The following is an 18,345-nucleotide window of genomic DNA, read 5'->3' on the forward strand; positions in this document are numbered from 1 at the left end:
GTTATACTTACAACATTCAATTGCACTAGATGCCACCTGCAGGGACACTATTCTACCGCTGGCTTCCGGAATGTGGATACGAAAGACAAGTCGTACTCTTGTATTCTTTCGACCAATATCTGTTTCTCCTTTTCTTAGTTCAATGTCAGCATTCCGCAGTTTTAGAATTCCAGCACAATCAATGCTAAACAAAATAAAACATTTTAAAAATGTCAAATATTCACAATCTGTTTTCAATGTTTTTAATAGTGAAAAAAACGTCCAAATGGAACATGACAGACTCGAAACAAATGTAAAAATCTGAAAACAACATGAAAACACCAAGGTTTTAACTACAAAGAGCAAATAAACATTATCAAACCTAGCATGTAGAATTGGCTACTTGCCTTTTGGCTTTGCTGATGCTTGTTTTCTTTAATTATTGCTTTTGTAAAATGTTATTGATGAGGGTGCTGCAAGCCCCCAACAATGTATTTAAAACATTTCCTAAAAGTAAAAATATTTTTTTAGTCTCATAAAGCATTTATTATAATAGTTGTCTCTTTGCATACAGAATAAAAAAATGTAAAACTAGAAACTTAAATGGACAGGGAAAAGAGACTTGAAGGGAGTATACAGCGAAAGTACACTATAATCAACTGCACATCTAATTCAGCCTTATTTTAGTTAACATTTCCAGATGTCATCTATAATTCGCCTTCTCACATTCTTTAAAATCATCTTTTTAATGAGGCCGACTTTGCACATTCATTGTCCAAACTAGTAATTCAAACTAAAAAAATTCTAGTTTCTAGAAATAATTTTTCAGCACTAGCCCTTTTATAATCCACGGTTTGGTTAGTTTAGTAGTTCATTTTAGACTTTCTGTGGCATAAAGGCCAGCTCAGAATGAGTTAAAATTGAATAAGCTGTAGCCAGTCTCATCCAAATTTCAGTTCCTTTACACAATGAATTTCCATACTAGCACTTCCAAAACTTATGTTTGAGTCCTTATTCACTGCTGCAGTAAACTAAAAAAACACTCAGAACCCTTCGTATAACATTTTAAATGACTTTAAATATACAGAGTATCACAGTGAGCTGAGCTGAGGGAGGAAAATGGGTGGGCAAGAAAAACTGTCCTTTATTCATAGAAAGCCAATGCAAAGAGGGGCTTGTTTGATAAGGTTTATCATTTAGAAAGTGAGTTAGACACTTGTTGACAATACCTAACGAGTGCATTTGTATCTGCTATATAGGCAACGTTTTCTTGCTGTTTCGCCTAACTCTGGAAAGTCCCAAAAGGTTGTGACTTCAAAAAAATCACCAGAAGTAGCAGCTGCAGAAGGACATCCTCATTATACAGTACGATTGAGTGCTTACGTGTTGTGCTGCACTTTCTAAAGTCACAATTCAAAGCACAGAAGAGATAATTATGCTACCAAGAGACAATGTGAAATGTGGCATATACTGTAAGGAAATGGCTCTTTTTGCATGATCACCCCTAAAGTTTTGCAAAGATTCTGCTGGCTTTTTGACTCCTAGAGTGCACTGAGGGCTGCTATCCAGACCTCAGTGGCAGTATTCTAACCCATTACAAAATGTAGGATGAATTAGCTAACCTGAATTGGCATAAACTGACTTACTTATACATCCTTGGTATATGGCACCAAGGGTACCCAGAGCACATAAGAGGGAGTGTCCACCAAAGGCTACAGCACTGACTGTGTCACCGTGCATGTGACACAGTAAAAAACGTCCGCTAGCCCGCCACTGCAGCCTGGAAGAACAGTTTAAAACGTGTAGCTCAATTTTGATATTTAAACCAATTGCAAAGCCCCCACTGCCATTAATAATATATGAGACTCTCCTCTAAGGAAGGCCTATTGAGCTATAAGACAGGGAGCTATATAATATTAAGTTGGACATATACTTTTACCCCCTTGCTGCAGACGGAATTCTGCGCCTGTGCGGCACACTCCGATCACGGGCGTGGTCATGACGGCTCCCGGCCATCATCAGCACACGCCCACCGTAACTGATGACAACCGGGAGCCGTCATCAGTACCGATGGGGTTAATATGCCCTAGAAGCAAAGCCCTAAAATTGTCATTTTTTTTGTGGAAAAATTAGTAACCTCATTGGCTAGTACAGACTTACCGGATGACTTCTCAGACCAGCTAACTTCTGAATGGAATGGGACTACTATTATGAGTACTTTGAGGTATCAAATTAATTGTGGCATTAAACCAGACTTGATGTCCAAGTCGAATTTACTATCACTTTTGGAGAAAGGCAACTTTAAGAAACTTGACACTCTGTTGCCCAGTTTTTACAGAAGCCTTCAGAAGTTGCAGGTCACCAGACTTCTGCCCTTCTGGGGAGTAGTGTGAATGGGTCCCAAGCTTAGGGACAATAAAAGCCTGCTATAGAGGCAGGTGTTACCTCTCCCTTGGTGGAAGCCACCCAGGGTGCTGGCCCAAAAGGTGAGCTTCAAAGGAGAATCCATCTTTGATGTGCAAATGGCAATCACACTCGTTTAGGGCTGCCCCTTTGTTCAGGAAGACAGGCTGGAGGTGGGAACAGAGAGACCAGTGGCCAAACCAATTTGTGTAACCCACAGGTAGACACACCTCTAAGGTGGGCTACCAAGCTCCTAGCATCTAAGGAAGGGTTCAGACACCATGAGAGTGGGCAGAATAGTGAAAACCGGGATTTCTAGATGCCACACATAACTCTAAGTCATTACAGGATTGGATGGATCCTGTTAGCCCATTGGCTAGTTACTTCATCATCCCCCCAGGGCACCTTTTGGGCTTACATTTGGCACCCTGTCCCTCTGATCACAATAGAACAGGGAAAATAACTGCAGAAGGACTATCCTCTGACCCCACGAACTGGCAAGAGGGGCAGCACCAACTGCTGGAGTGCACCTGCCACACCTTGGGCTAGCAAAGAAAGGACTCTGCCTGTTGCTCCTGGCTCATAGAAAAGTTACTCCTGAGCCGCAAATCAAAGAAGTGACTCCAAGGGTCAGTTGACTGACTCCCTGGAACCAGCACCAGGTCCATCAAAACTAAAGTAGCCCCTTTTGGCAATTCAGTAGCCACCTTCTTGGAATCACCATTGGCTGCCGACTGCCAAACATTGCACCACGTCTACTGAACCCAAGAGTGTCATCTGAGTCCAGACTGGTCACCAAAGATGAACACCAGCCTTCACCAAAGGAAACTGCTGGACCCACTGTGTCAGGTGATCAGTAGTCCAGGCGCACATGGACGTCTACTGACTCAAAGAGGGCTTTGAGGGACTCTGACTCCTGTGGCCAAAGTTTCCCCACCTTACCAGTGGACCGAGGAATAACCTCAAGAAGGCCCCCGTTGACCGCACATAAACCAGAGCATTCTTCAACATCTTGCATCGCCTCAGTTGAAATCTATTACGGTCTTGATGTAAAGTGTGGAACTGGACTTGAGACCGCTTTGGTGACTAAGCAACGGTTCATATACTCCTTATTGGTCCCCCTAACCTCTCCTCTGTCGGAATTAATCACCCAACTTGAGCCGGAGTAGCGGAACGCAACTCTTTCATACTTTTCAATAGTTTCTGAACTTCACGGTTACCAATGCTTGTTTGTGCTTTGGACTAAAAAGCTGAGATTTTCATTTTATGTGAAAATCAATACTGCCGGAACCCTTACGTGAATTTTGCTAATCTTGGTGCCTAAAAATTCATACAAATATAATCTATTTTTATAATTTGGTGTTGGATTTATTTTGTGTTTCGTGACTTTCTTATTTCTTATTTCAATGGTTGGTGCTTCTAAATGCTTTACACTAACTTCTTTCTTTAAGGCTTGCTACTCGAAGCCACAGCTACCCAGAGTTAATCTAGAGGGTTTACAAATGAGCCTAACTGGACCCAAGATGGTTTTGGTAGTGTATTATATGGTAAGGCCATACAAATGATATACCAAAATCTTCACAGCGCTTGCTGGCTTCACTTCCTCTTCTTTCAGCTGGAGCATGGACCAAGCATTGCTTGCTTCAGCTGGTTTGCTGTCCTTCTGCTGATTGCACTGTGATTGAGGTACTACTTCTATTTTTTCCTCTTTTGTTGAACATCTTGCCACTTGTAGCTATGTTGAGACCACTGGCAGCATTATCGTTTATTTCTCTACCACACTACAATTTATGTCATCAGCCAAAAATCTCATCAGAGTGTTCTATATGAGCGAGGGAAAAAAAGGTAGTCACTGCTAGATCCAGTACCCTAGAGGAGGAAGAGCAAGTATGAATTAACACACAAGCCACTGTATATCACCAGCCCAAGAAAATGCTGCAATTTCTCTTCCTACAGCTCGGGCCCAGCTGAAGAGGTGATCGTCTATAACTCTCATAATCAAAGCCTCATAGTTTTTCTTCCCAATTTTTCTCACACTCTAGTCACTTAAAGATGAAAGCAAGCCTCTACTCAATAGAATATCAAAAGACAGAATGCAAATTCTTTGGTAAATTGCGCTGGGTGTTATGAAAAAGGTGGGTTGAGACTCTCTTTTTATCCATCACTTTGTCTCTAATATTACTCCAAAAGCACGCTCTGTTCTACCTTTTTATGCTGGTGAGAGGTAGCTAGCATGTCTCACTTTTTGACACTCTTTCAGCCGTTTATTGTATTCTTTATCACAACATGTCATTTTTAGGTGTCGTCTGCACATAGCTTGTGCTGTGCTTGTAAAACCTCGTGTATTTAATATATCTTAAAAGGGGGATCTTATCAGTTCCTATCACTGAATTGCGGTGTTCATTTGCTTTTGTATGGAACTTTTATTTTTGTTAACTTACCCTGGCTGCACACATTTATAATACTTCTACTAAAGCTGTTCACACTGTTTAAGCCTCATTCGCTGTCAAGGTAAGATCTCTTCCCACAGAAAAAGCAGACAGATTCTAACAGTATGCTGGAATGCTTGCTTTTTATTAGTTAGTTGTGTAAAGCAGATGATTTAGCCTTAGAACATTTGTGGCATTTCCTATTCATGCCTCAGTACCTTTCTTTACACTTTGAAGGCATTATTTGATTGATTTTTCAACTTAATCTATTTTGGTCATTGTGATCAAATTCTAAATGTTGTAATAAACATTTCACATTAAAAATAAAGGTAATATACAAGACCTATGCTACATTTCACTACTAAACAGGCAGCCACAGGTGCAGCTACCTTGAAGACAGTAGGGTCATGATTTAAATGGTGCAGCTGGTGCAGTAGCACCGGGCCCAAAACGTTGTCACAACTCCTCTAAACACAAAACATTGCTATATTTTACTACTAAACAGGCAATCACAAGTTCAGTTACCTTACAAACAACAGGGTCATCATTTGAATGTTGCAGCAGGTTTAGTGGCACGGGGACAAAAAGTTGTCAGAATTCCTCTAAACACCTTATATTGCTATATTTTACAACTAAATAGTCAGTCATAAGCGCAGTTATCTAGCAGGCAATAGGGTCATGATTTGAATGGTGCAGCAGGTGCAGTAGCACCAGGACAAAAAGCTCTAGGCACCCGACTAAACACCTAATATTACTACTAAATAGGCAGTCACAAATGCAGTTACCGTGAAAACAACAGGGGCATGATTTGCAGTGACATCACGTACAAAAGTTGTCAGAACGCCTCTAAACACCTAATATTCCTATATTTTACTACCATACAGGCAGACACAATTGCAGTTATCTTGCATTTAAAAGGAACCTGATTTGAATGGTGCAGCAGGTGCAGTGGCACCAGGGCCAAAAGCTCTAGGGTCCCCACTAAACGCAGAATATTGCTAAATTTGACTACTAAATAAGCAGTCACAAGTGTAGTTATCTAGCAGGCACTAGGGCCATGATTTCAATGGTGGTGCAGGTGCAATGGCGCCGATGCCAAAACTTGTCAGAATTCCTCTAAACACCAAATATTGCTAATTTTACTACTAAATAAGCAGCCACAAGTGCAGTTACCTTGCAAGCAATAGGGTCATGATTTGAATGGCTCAGCAGGTTCAGTGGCACAGGGGCCAAAAGGTGTCATAAACCCTCAAAACATCAAACATTGCTATACTTTACTTCTAAACAAGCTGTCACAAAGGCAGTTATCTTGCAGGCACGAAGGGCATTATTTGAATGGTGCCGCGGGTGCAGTGGCACAGGGCCCAAAAGTTGTCAGAACGCCTCTAAACACATAATATTGCTATTACATCAATGAATTCTATTATTTCCCTCTTTCATTTCATTTTTCAAACTTTTTCTATAACTTACCAGTACTATAACACTAGTAAAAGCACAATATATTGCCTTTGTGAACACAAACAAGCCCTAACACTTTAACAGACTCTCTGTAACTTATATTGTACAACTACTGAGCAAGGTACAACTTACAACAAACATTAAAACAGCTTAATATTACTCACATTAGAAAAATCTAATGTATTTACAAATGCTTGTTTTACATCTGCTGTGGGTCGAAGCCTGCTAAACAGGCCTTATCCATTTATGCTTTACGAAAAAGACCTATAATGTTCTCCCACTGGAGCACCTCATACACTGGGCTGACTTGGTTTTCTGTTACAGTCTCAGGCTGACATTGGGACGTCCTACCTGTTAATCACCAGCCCTATAAACTGTGAAAGAGAGTTTCCTGATGATATCCACAGAAGAATGTGGATCAACATTGCCAGGGACATCTGTCTGTCTGCTAGGGGAATTTGCAGAAATCAGAAACATAGATACACAGATCTGACTTCGAGTTTCCCCCTCAACACCTGGTTTCTCGGACATAGAGTTCTGTCTAGTAGTGGTAAATCAGAGGTTTGACATGTTCCTACTGGATTCAGCAGAACGTCCACATGTCAGAAGTGATCATCCTTTTGCTGGGATGATGTGTTCTTATGTCCCTGATCCGAGCTCAGCTGCATCTTCGTCACTTATGACAAAAATTGCATTTGACACATGAGGCAGTTTAAACCAGTCCTTCCTTTGCTGGAAAGATATAAGTGGGGTATTGTAGTGGGCTCTTTGATTAATTTGAGTTCTAGTTTCTAACATTCCCTACTAGGACATTTCCTACAGGCCAGTGTGAACTGGTCAAAAAAGTGCTAATTTACAAGTGCAGCTGCAGTCAAAGCAATTCCATGATCAGAGGTTCACTAATCAATTCACCAATTTTTAGTACCAAACAGTATTGTCTACAAACTATCATTCTGCACCCTGCATTATCTGTGGCCTCACACAACAACTACCTTTGCAGCAGAATGCCTGCTACTTGTTACTGAGCTTTTGGTTTGTCGGAAAAGCTCTGCTCCCCATCTCTAAAACCTATCCGGTTCCTTTGATCACTCCTCACCAACCCTGATAGAACAATCTTATCTCAATCTATGTTTCCTCTTGCAAACAAGGCAAACACCTTCATTTGTGGACCTCAGCAGACATAACGTTTTACAGGAACAGTCTTTTGGGATGATTGCCAACATGTATTATACTATATACAGTATATGCATCCATGTATCGTATTTTCCGGCGTATAAGACGACCCGGCGTATAAGACGACCCCCTACTTTGCTTGATAAAATGTAGGTTTCGTGCTATACTCGCCGTATAAGACTACCCCCACTTCCAGCACAGTCCAACGCAGTCCTGCATAGCCATTTTGAGAATTTATTTTATTTTATTTTGGCTCGTACTTTGTACGCTTTTGTAACCTGCACACTTATCACTTTTTTCTCCAGGAATGTACCGATTGCTACCTCATGTATTTTGGTTGCTCACTATTGTCACTTTTGATCCATGTAACTTAATGTTTGCTTTTGTAAATTGTTCATTTGTAATTGTTCCTCTTGTATCAATACTGTTCCTACTGTAAAGCGCTCTGACACCTTCGGGTAAAGTCTGCGCTATATAAAATCGCATAAACCTTTTAGTGCATGATTGACGCCTGCGCTAGTGACGTACCAATATCCCCCACAGCCCCCGCGGTGCGAGGGGAGGGAGAGCTCCGGCACTGGGTACGGACGGCAGATTAGAGCCCCTGGCTGGGTCCGAAGCATGGGCGGGAAATGGTGCAGCTTAAACACAAGATGAACACAAGATCAGCCCCTCGCCAGCCCCTCGCCAGCCAGTGCGGCCAATAAAACGCATGAAAACATACCTTCAAATTTGGCACCCGGCGTATACGACGACCCCCGACTTTCCAGAACATTTTAAGGGGTAAAAAAGTCGTCTTATATGCCGGAAAATACGGTACTCATTCGTTAATTTTCCCATACAGTCATTTGATTGGTCGTTCATTCATTCATTTATTTAGTAATGTATTCCTTCGATCATACACTCAGAAATTGATGGCCAAAATGTTGTATTCAGTATTGGGTATAAGCTGGAATGTAGCATTCACATGCTTTATGAGAAGGCGTATGTATAGTAGTGGCTGAGGTAGGTAGAGACTCACTTCTCAGTTGCCATGTAACTTAATGTAGACTCATAGTGAAGTGGGTGGTACCTAGAGTATCTAAAAAACGTTCACGTCAAGATGTTCCCCCGCAACAGCAGGGACGGTACACTACTGAGGCTGGTTAATGGAGTGTATGATAGTACCATTGTCCCATCATGGGTTAATGCGTCCAATTAGGTACTGAATGGTGGTCATGCTGATAGATGTCTTGATGTAACTCTGAACCATGGTCAATAATGTTTGAGATCATATCCATTAGCTAATATTCTTTCATTATCATAGAGGTAAATATGTAAGACTCATATCATATTTTTTTATAATTTAATACTTACTTTGCTTTCATTTTATTTTTGGGCTCCAATGGGATTTCCAAAACTTTGGTATTGCCAACGATTTTCTCATAGCTGGTGGTGGTAACGGTTTTCCCAGTAATGCGATGGACCTGATAGAATGCATGAGGCTTTAGAATCCGCTCATCTGCTGTGCCAATGAAGATCTGAAGACCCAGAGGTTTGTTATCCATATATCCGTGGAGCTGAAACCACAAACACATCGCCATGCATTTAGTCATAGGAAGCTTGTAATACCCATCTTGCATCAGGATTGAGAGTCACACAATGTTAAAACATGCAACAAAATGAACCCTAAAGTGGCTATGCTAAATTAAATTAAACTTAATACATGTATAGGAAAGCTACTGATGCATGTGTGTCAATGGTTGTATTCATGAATACAATGCATAAATGAGAGAGGAACTTAAGGCCTCATTTAGAGTTTGGTGAGTGGTCATAAATCATCAAGGTCAATGCAGGCTATAGCTTTCATGCTCCTGATGTAAGAATGCTTGCCATATATAGAGATCGCTGACAGGTGGGCAAGGATCCCTGGGCCTGATTCACAGAACTAACTTAAGACAAAATCCTAAACTTACTACCATTTTGGTATTCACAGAAGGCACTTACTCATTTTGCTATTCACAGAAGGCACTTACTCATTTCGGTATTCACAGAAGTTAGGAGTCCTAACTCTAGGACTCCTAAATGCCTTCTGTGAATACCGAAAGTCTTAAAGTTAGCATTTTTCTCAGTTTAGTAGTAGTAAAGTTAGGACTCCTAACTTTAGGACTCCTAAATGCCTTCTGTGAATACCGAAAGTCTTAAAGTTAGGATTTTTCTCAGTTTAGGAGTAGTAAAGTTGGGACTCCTAACTTTAGGTGTCCTAAATGCCTTCTGTGAATACCGAAAGTCTTAAAGTTAGGATTTTTCTCAGTTTAGGAGTCCTAAAGTTAGAACTTTACTACTCCTAAACTGAGAAAAATCCTAACTTTAAGACTTTCGGTATTTACAGAAGGCATTTAGGAGTCCTAAATTTAGGAGTCCTAAGTTTACTACTCCTAAACTGAGAAAAATCCTAATTTTAAGACTTTCGGTATTCAAAGAAGGCATTTAGGAGTCCTAAAGTTAGGACTCCGAACTTTTGTTAATACCAACATGAGTAAGTGCCTTCTGTGAATACCAAAATGGTTGTAAGTTTAGGATTTTGTCTTAAGTTAGTTCTGTGAATCGGGCCCTCAGTTACTTTAATTCGGCAAAGTTTTTGTCTTCAGTTAAATAGCTCCCAATGTGGCATTTTTTACTAGAAAATAAATAGTATCCACAACAGGCTGGATGTTTTCTCTCATGCATGAGGGTACCTTCTCATGTTCTTGAGCACCATGCTTTCCACGATGGCAAGTAAAAATGTATGTAGGATGGATGTTCTGACATATATTGGCCTTTTAGCAGACAAACCACAGGTCAATGGATTCTGCTAGTGGGACCATCTGACACTGTACCATCAGTAACCTGGCACTGCCTCTGACTCTAAATAGAGAGGGGTAGATATGCGTTTGGCAGGATGGGAGCAACCTGATTTTTTTGGAGTTGCTCCACTGACTCCCAGCTGTTAATGAGGTCCTTATTTTGTCCTTGCAAAGTACTTGCATTTATATTGTTACACATCAAATGGAATCTAACATATGAAACAGTAAAAAGTACTTGAACCCCTGGAAGTAGGTTAAAGTTTCCTAAAAAGAACAATACAACAACTGTAATAACATGCAGATGGTATTCAACTCAACTTGAATGCCTCCTTTGCTTCAGACATTCAATGCCTGAAACACAAGCCTGTTCATCGTGTGAAGACCTGGATGCCCAACACCTAACTGAAGCTCATCCCAAAAAAATACATAATTCTGTTATATGCCAAGAACAACTACCAATGACATGAAAATTGATGGCTCTGAACCTCAATTTTCACAATATACCATGTCACTTGAATTCTCCCCCAACACCAATCTCATCCTCAAGGAACACATTGTCAAAAAACACAGAGACGGCCAGGTAAAAGCTCTCTTTTCCAAAGAAAGTGAAAACATTTCTTCAAGAAAGCAACTTAAAAACTGCTGTTTAAGCCCTCATACTTTTGCAACTGAATGGTAGTAACGCAGTTTTCCTTGGCGTTCCAAACTGCACATTGGCGCCTTTTCATAGCATCTTATACATCCTTTTTATTTTGTATTCATGATGCTTTCAGGGTTTAATGCAAAGAAAAACACTTCATTCCCTGACTGATAAAGCTCGTGTCACCCACACAAGGCCCCATCCTTTTAAATTCTTCTTTGTTGTTTACAAAGTGATGTTGACTTAATGACAATATTTTAAAATCTGTCAATCTATGTCCTCTGACTGCTGAGCGTCATTGTCTTATAGATCAGACTTGCTGTGCACCCCCTCGAATTTTAGACAGGTTTGAAAATTGATGCATTTAACAAATCCTTTTAATACCGCCATTAAGGATCAGCAGTCTGTCGTAAAGATGGAATGTATGTTGGTTTCTAATAAATCTACAGTAACCAGCATAAGAAACTCCTCGCTGTATATAGTTCCCTAATTGTACTGTAGATCGGATCTTAGCGCTGGGATACTTACGGGTGACTACGCGCTTTACAAGACCCAATAATGATAATAATAATAATACTGACCTGTGTACTTTTATGCATTAACTGTGTGCCGAGTACAAACTCTCCCACTAAGTAAGCTGAGGTCACTATAAATAAACAGATTATATTAACATTATATAATAACGTGTCCTGTGTATGCATCCATTATACCACTTGTAGAAAGATGACATTGAATATGCGTACGATAACTTATATAATATTCTAATTAAAATATTTTTTGTCCGCTTAGTATATTTTGATAACTGTTACTTATAACTGTGCATATTATCCTAAAATAAAATTAAGAAAAAATATTAGACAAAAAAAACACTGAAGCTCAGCTGCATCCAGGTATGTCCTGGTGTTCTTTTGAAGTGTTTTATTTTACCTTTCAAACAAAACGGGGAGAAAGAGGAGACTGAATTAGAAGGGCTCGTCCTCCTACTAAATGTATCAAAGCCAAAAAGAGCCCAACTGTTAGTATGGACTAACCCTCCAAATGAATAAAGAAAACACATTTTTTTCTTATAAAACCCTCACCCACCAGGGTTACCCCTTTGTGGCATGCTTCATAATCGGGTCCACCCCTTTCCGCTGTGGAACGGGCGTGCTGCATACTACATGTTACCTGGGTGCTATATATATATTTGTATATCCTCAACCTGCAGAGTGTGTGCAGCTAAAATAGTACAACAGGAGTGGTATCAAAGAATTAGGTACTTGGTCCTAAATAAAAATCTTGGGGTATGGCTTGAAACATGTTGACCTTCTAGAAAGGCAGACACATCATTACCTATACTTTCTACCTTCCCCCTTTATAACCATACCGACTAGAGGCCTGAATAAATAGCACTTTATCTACTAGGCAGGTATTTTTAATCTCACTTTCCATATAAGATCATCCCACTCCTATTTTTTTCATACTTTTTACATCATTTAATATACACCTATAAGTGTGCCAAAATAACACGTACGCCACAGCATGCCCCGTTCCACAGTGGAATGAAATGGACCCATGATGAAGCATGCCAAGCGGTAACCCTGGTGGGTGAGGGTTATATAGGAAAACCTAGTGTTTTCTTTATTCTGGTGCAGTGTTTTATTGTATGCAAAACCTTGGTGAACTAACACTGTACACGCTGTTAATTGCTCACACGGGCCTCGCAACCATGTGGAAACTCGCGAGTAAGAAATACCTCAGACTTAATAAAACAAATGAGTAAATTAGGCATAGTTAGAGAGAAGCAATGCCAATTCATGATCAATTTACATGCATTATCTGCATAGAGGATGAGGCTGAGTATTGGATATTGACTGCCAGTAACACACGGACATAATGCAGGATTTGCTGTTAATGAACAACTATGTTCAGGAAAAGTGTCTATTTATTCTGGAGAGTTCTTTAAGGCATGTCAAAAGTAGCGAGTATTCATGCAATTAAAGTATACATGTAAAGTCATTTAACTAGGGTCAATTTCTCAGAAAGGAGGCATTGAATTAAAGTCAGCATCGTAGCTGTGTCCCTCCGTGAAATTATGCTCAAATTTGGTTTTTGCTTTATTTATTTATTTATTTATTTATTTATTTATTTATTTAGAGGTTGTTGTAAAGTGCTGCTAACCATCCAGTTGTGGCCTCAAAGTGCTTTGAGAATGAGATTATTTTGAGATTTGCAGGTGGCAGTATTGAGCTCAACACAACCTATTTTCTTTAGATCAAATGCAATTCTGCAGGACATTTAGCCTGGATGCTAGTATATGTGCTCTCACTAAGAGTATGGTCATGTGCCATACAGAGTCTGCTCATGCGCCCATTTTTACATTCAAGAGCATGACTTGATGGGTGTCTCATTGTGGCTACACAGTCCAGCCACAATTCCTTTATCCCAAAACATTTGTTTGTTTCTGTAGTTCAAGTCTGTTTATTATCAAAATTACCGTGCCCTAAACAAGAATGCTTGATTTTTTTGCCATTTTTTAAAACTTTCATTTTGGTTGGACCGCCAGGTCCTCACTAATATAAAAAAAAAAGGTTGGCTAAAAACAAACATATTTTTGGGGGTCTCAGAAAGCAAACATAGTCTTAGTAGTCTCTGGTACTGGTAGGTCCTACTTCAAATACTGAGGTTCCACTTGTGAAAGGGAAGGATGGTGTCACTCACAGTAAAATTAGCCAATGGCTGAAGTGGGCTTACCCACTGTCCATGTTGTATGCTGGAGTGAGTTGAAGAAAAATGTGAATGACACAACAAACCAATGGCTGAAGAGAACTGACGGACAGCCCATATAAGTACATAATGCAGAACTTTGACAAATTAAAATGTCTTGGTTAAAACCAGACCTAAAAATAAGTATTATGATAGAATCAAAACAAAAACAAAATTCCATAATACATATTCACATATCAATCAAGTCCTGCACAATGAATGTTGGGTAAAAACCACATATAATATTCAAGCATCCATAATTTGGGTTGCGAAAAAAGGGATTCAGCACTAAATATGACAGGTGCAATGGAGAGTTCTAACTTTGAATGTAGACCTTGCTACATGTTGACAATCAATGCACAGGAATGCAGCTGAGACCATCACATTCAGGGTAGCATAGAGGGGAGAACATCCTAGTGTTGCTCCCCTGAAAGGATGGCAAGTGTGCACATAAGGTTACCTTAGGGAAGGGGAGATGCTTAAGTTTAAGTCCCACGTGCTTCAGGAGGGTAGGAGTACAGCCAAAGTGGGTCTTATAATGCATCATCTGGCTGGACCAAACCATTTTTTAGTGATCGATGTGAACCACCCATCAATGAAAGGAAAAGGAGAATTCTTTGAAGTGTTTCTTACATCTTTGCAAGGCAGAGTTACAGGGCAATCCTACAGCTGTAAATAACCACAAGGGCCGCTTGATAGCAGATCTTGGACCTAAAAAGTTAGTTTCTAAGGTCACTATGGCAGATCCTGGGATGACATGATTATATCACGCTCGCTTTTTCAGGAAGGGCATCAGTGCATTTGATGAACTCACCTCCAACAAGACAATTGGATTGCCCATAAGCTAACAAAGCCTGTGCAATGAATAAACATACTACTTATTTTATCCGCAAGACTTGTTACATCCATGGCATTGTCATTATTGGTTTTCAGATGTCTTCACATCCACCATAGGATAAGGGTAGCAAAGGTGTGTGTGCATGCGTGTGTGCGTGCAACGCTGTTGGGTCACATAAAGTAGCACTCAAGGTTCACTATTTTCGACCTTTGACAATCAATAGAGAAATGAGTATTTTCAAGTTAGACACTCACAATGTCACAGTTTCCATTTGCCTTTCATTCAATATAACAGCGGAAATACTGTCTTTCAATAAAGTCAAGTATCTACCTCCTCAAATAAACATGCAACGTACTTTACATACACTGCTTGTTTGTCTTCCGGTATATATTTTGTGTTCTGAATTGGCTGTTCTGTAATTTTACAATTGTATTTGTTATCATTGGAACATTCACTTGAGGCTTCCTTGACAGCTGAATCTACTAGGATCCAACATGCACTGCCACCTACAGTCCCTCCTGCTCATGAGCATCTTTACAGATACTTTACAGGGAGCGCTAGGTCCTCCCTCTGTTGCAGTTCATGTGCTGCTATTACTAAGAAACACATATATGAATGTGACACTGACAGTCTACTATTGCCTTAGCACACTCAACGTCTTTCAGCACTCTAGCTTGGAGGGCGGTGTCTTAGCTTGTTCTGCCCCAGTCATGGAACAACATCACGAAGATGGTAGGGTGTCTTGGAGTTGGGCTGAGCAGCTGGTGCTGCGGTGAGCTTCAGTAAGTCAGTCACGCTAGTGTGAGTAGCACTGCATACAGTTTCTGTCCTGTGCCGCAGCCATTCTGCACCCTTCATTGATATCCCAAGTACTGAGAAATTTAAAGAGCTTTCATGGAGCCCCTCTGTGCTGGAAATAAGCACTGTCTAGGACCATACTACCCTGAATCTCATCTGATCTCAGAAGTTAGGCAGAGTTGGGCTTGGTTAGTATTTAGATGGGAACCATGCACTGACGTCCCAATATGATGAGCACGGGATAAGCACGATCACGCAGCATTAGGACAGATGGTGAAGGAAGGATTGAAACCTGCTATTTAGGTTTTAGAGTCAGCAACTAAAATGATTGTTAGCGGTAGGGGTGGGGATATAGCGAATTGTTCTTGTCACAAAAGATCCTCAGATGTGTATGATTTACAATAATCTAAACAAATCCATGTATTTTACTGTCACTACTGTCCGATCCGCAAATATTTAATTTGCATATGTTGTTAATGCAGACACCTAGGAATGTATCATTTGTAGTAAATATCCAATTTTCTGTGGAAGCATTTTTAATTGATCAAATTGCCATTATTTCTTATACAAAGGATTAGGAAAGCTTTAGAGTAAACCACCTCCTACTATTTTTCAATTGCTGTGTAATGTAAAGTTATGGGGTGTTGCAATCATATTTCCAGCCAAATGTACAGTAATGACACTCAATGAAGGAAAGGGCATGTTTGTTTAATAGCCTTTGATAAATGTAGTCTAATATTTACCACTTGTCTAGTTTGCCATTACTCGGGCTAAATGACATACATCTGAACTTATTTTCTTTTAGATCTGCATACCTCATTAATGCTGAGTAGCACTGGACTTAATTGTACCTTTAGTAACCATAGCAATAAAAACACAAACAATGTCATCCCACTCTGTGATATCTATGCAAATGGAAAACAGCAAAATGCAAAGTTTACCATTGAGTATTTTGATAATAACACAATTCACCTCGAGTCTCGCTCGGGATTCAGACTGTACTGCTAGAAGAGATGGAGCGCGCAGAACTGACGCGTCAATGTGTGGGTGATATCTAACAAACGTCATTTATAGATTTTGCTCTTAGGTAAACGCTATCTCCTGGCCATTGCTAATGCACCCAACTGCTCATCATATAGTAGATACTTCTATCTACATCAATGTTTCCTCAAGAACACCTCTCAAGCGAACTATGGGCAACCTCCTTATTTTCTGCTCAGCACTCAAGATTTCACTCAGAGAGCCTCTCCCCTGTCTTGAGGTCCACCACAGCTGACATCCCATATCCAGGCACTTCATTTAATTATTGCTTTTGTGACGAAGGATTTATTAACACAGAAACAGTCATCAGCACTAGAACACTTTAAAAAGAGACAAATTAAAATTGACATATTTAAAGCAAAAGCATTTTTCATACATGTCCATCAATATCACTAATAATCAACCCACCCCCTTGTCAAGATCACAGATGTGAGAATGTTGCCCGGCTGGATTTTGACACAAAGCCAACCAAGTGTTTTTTTTACAAGTAGGTAAATAAAACAATGCCACCAACAGAGTTGTGCGGCATCTTTTTTTTAAATTCAAAGTATTTATTTAAATTTAAACCCATAATTAATTGGATAGTTGCACAGAATTCTGTCTTGTCAGTGACACCAAACCGCTGGCTTGTATCTTAATATGAAGCACGTTCTCCCTTAACTGTAGATTTGAGTCCTAAATTTAGCCCACTGGCTAGACAGCAGATGTGCACATCTGTCCAGCATTTTTCGCTTTACCTAACGTTTGGATGAGATGATGATGACGTCACTGTGGCTCTGTTATGGCAGAGGGGGTTACCGTCACTTAGTTCACATGAGATCCATTCACAAGTCAGACCCATAGGAAAAATTGGCATTGACTATGGTGCGCTGGAGAAAAGGTGTTTTGGCTCACACCAGCTGAAGGAGTTTATTGGTGAGTTTGCACCTTTTATTGCTTGCGTCTGGGCCTCCTCCTAACTTCCCTGTCCTTGGAGAGTCTCCTGAAACACATGAGCGAGTTCTTCGACTCTGATGTGTGACATCTTCACTTTTTCTCCCATACAATCTGACTGACATGCATATATATATACCAAGCATTCTGTGACTGCCAATGGCAAATAGAAAGTAATGTGAGAGATTGTTTTTTTTTATTATTCTGATAAAAGATCTTATTCAAAACATTCTGCTTTTACGTTGTGTAAGGAGGGGAATCAGTGGGTTTGCTTCAAGTTGGAGTAGTGTTGCTTAATATTTTTTCTGTATTATTCTCACTTTTAACACAAATATAAGAAACATGCCACAATTGGAATACAAAAGGCTCAACATGCTTAGAATTTCTCAACATCTGCTTCTCTACTCCTTGACTGGCGTAAGTGATCTCAACATCAACATCATGGGTGAATATAATTTCTATGAGGCTGTAGAATGAATAGAGATGGCAGATTAGTTTCTTATTCTTATTATACTAGAGTTCCATTGCAGGTTAGTGGTTTACACAAGTCAACTGGCATCAGCCTGAAGTAGTCCTAAAGAACAACCCAAACCATGCTTAAGTACAGGGACCTTTCATTTACAGACACATTGAGGTGTGGAAAGCATTACCACTGCAGACCATAGGATGAACAGCTACAATATTAAAGGTTTAATATCGCCCTTCACTTATTGTGACTCCATTATATTAACTACAAATTATATAATCACGCAAAGAAAAAACAGTACATGTATACTTACTTCCTAATACATGGTGACCTTGGTGAGGTGTTCGTAATTCAAATTGAGGAGTCGATATATGTGCAGGTCTTAATTAATTATCTGAATTAATGATCTGAATGTAAGGACATATCTGGCACTAGGCCTAGCACAATACCTACATGTCTGTGTGGCTCTATGATCCCATGGGTGTCACATGGACACCAGAAACAGCAGCATAATTAAAAAAGAATTCATATTTATTTTTGAGAAGCTGTAGCTGAAGCAGCCACCTCCGCTGCTCCATCAAGATCAATTCTTAATAAATGTGTACAGACAGATTCTA

At 39.9% G+C, this 18,345-nt stretch overlaps 1 protein-coding gene across 2 annotated transcripts in view; it reads right to left on the reverse strand.

Moving 5' to 3' along the window:
* Positions 1-18,345, reverse strand: part of NFATC2 (nuclear factor of activated T cells 2) — a 313,029-nt gene that overhangs the window by 143,087 nt on the left and 151,597 nt on the right. For both annotated transcript variants that reach the window (XM_078652048.1, XM_078652047.1), the window contains exons 4-5: positions 8,799-9,001; positions 12-184 (exon numbers count right to left, since the gene is read on the reverse strand). In XM_078652048.1, coding sequence (XP_078508174.1) covers positions 12-184; positions 8,799-9,001 — 376 coding nt within the window. The remainder of the gene's footprint in view (positions 1-11; positions 185-8,798; positions 9,002-18,345) is intronic.

This window comes from Lissotriton helveticus, chromosome 7, assembly GCF_964261635.1.
Source record: "Lissotriton helveticus chromosome 7, aLisHel1.1, whole genome shotgun sequence".
Lineage (NCBI taxonomy): Eukaryota > Metazoa > Chordata > Amphibia > Caudata > Salamandridae > Lissotriton > Lissotriton helveticus.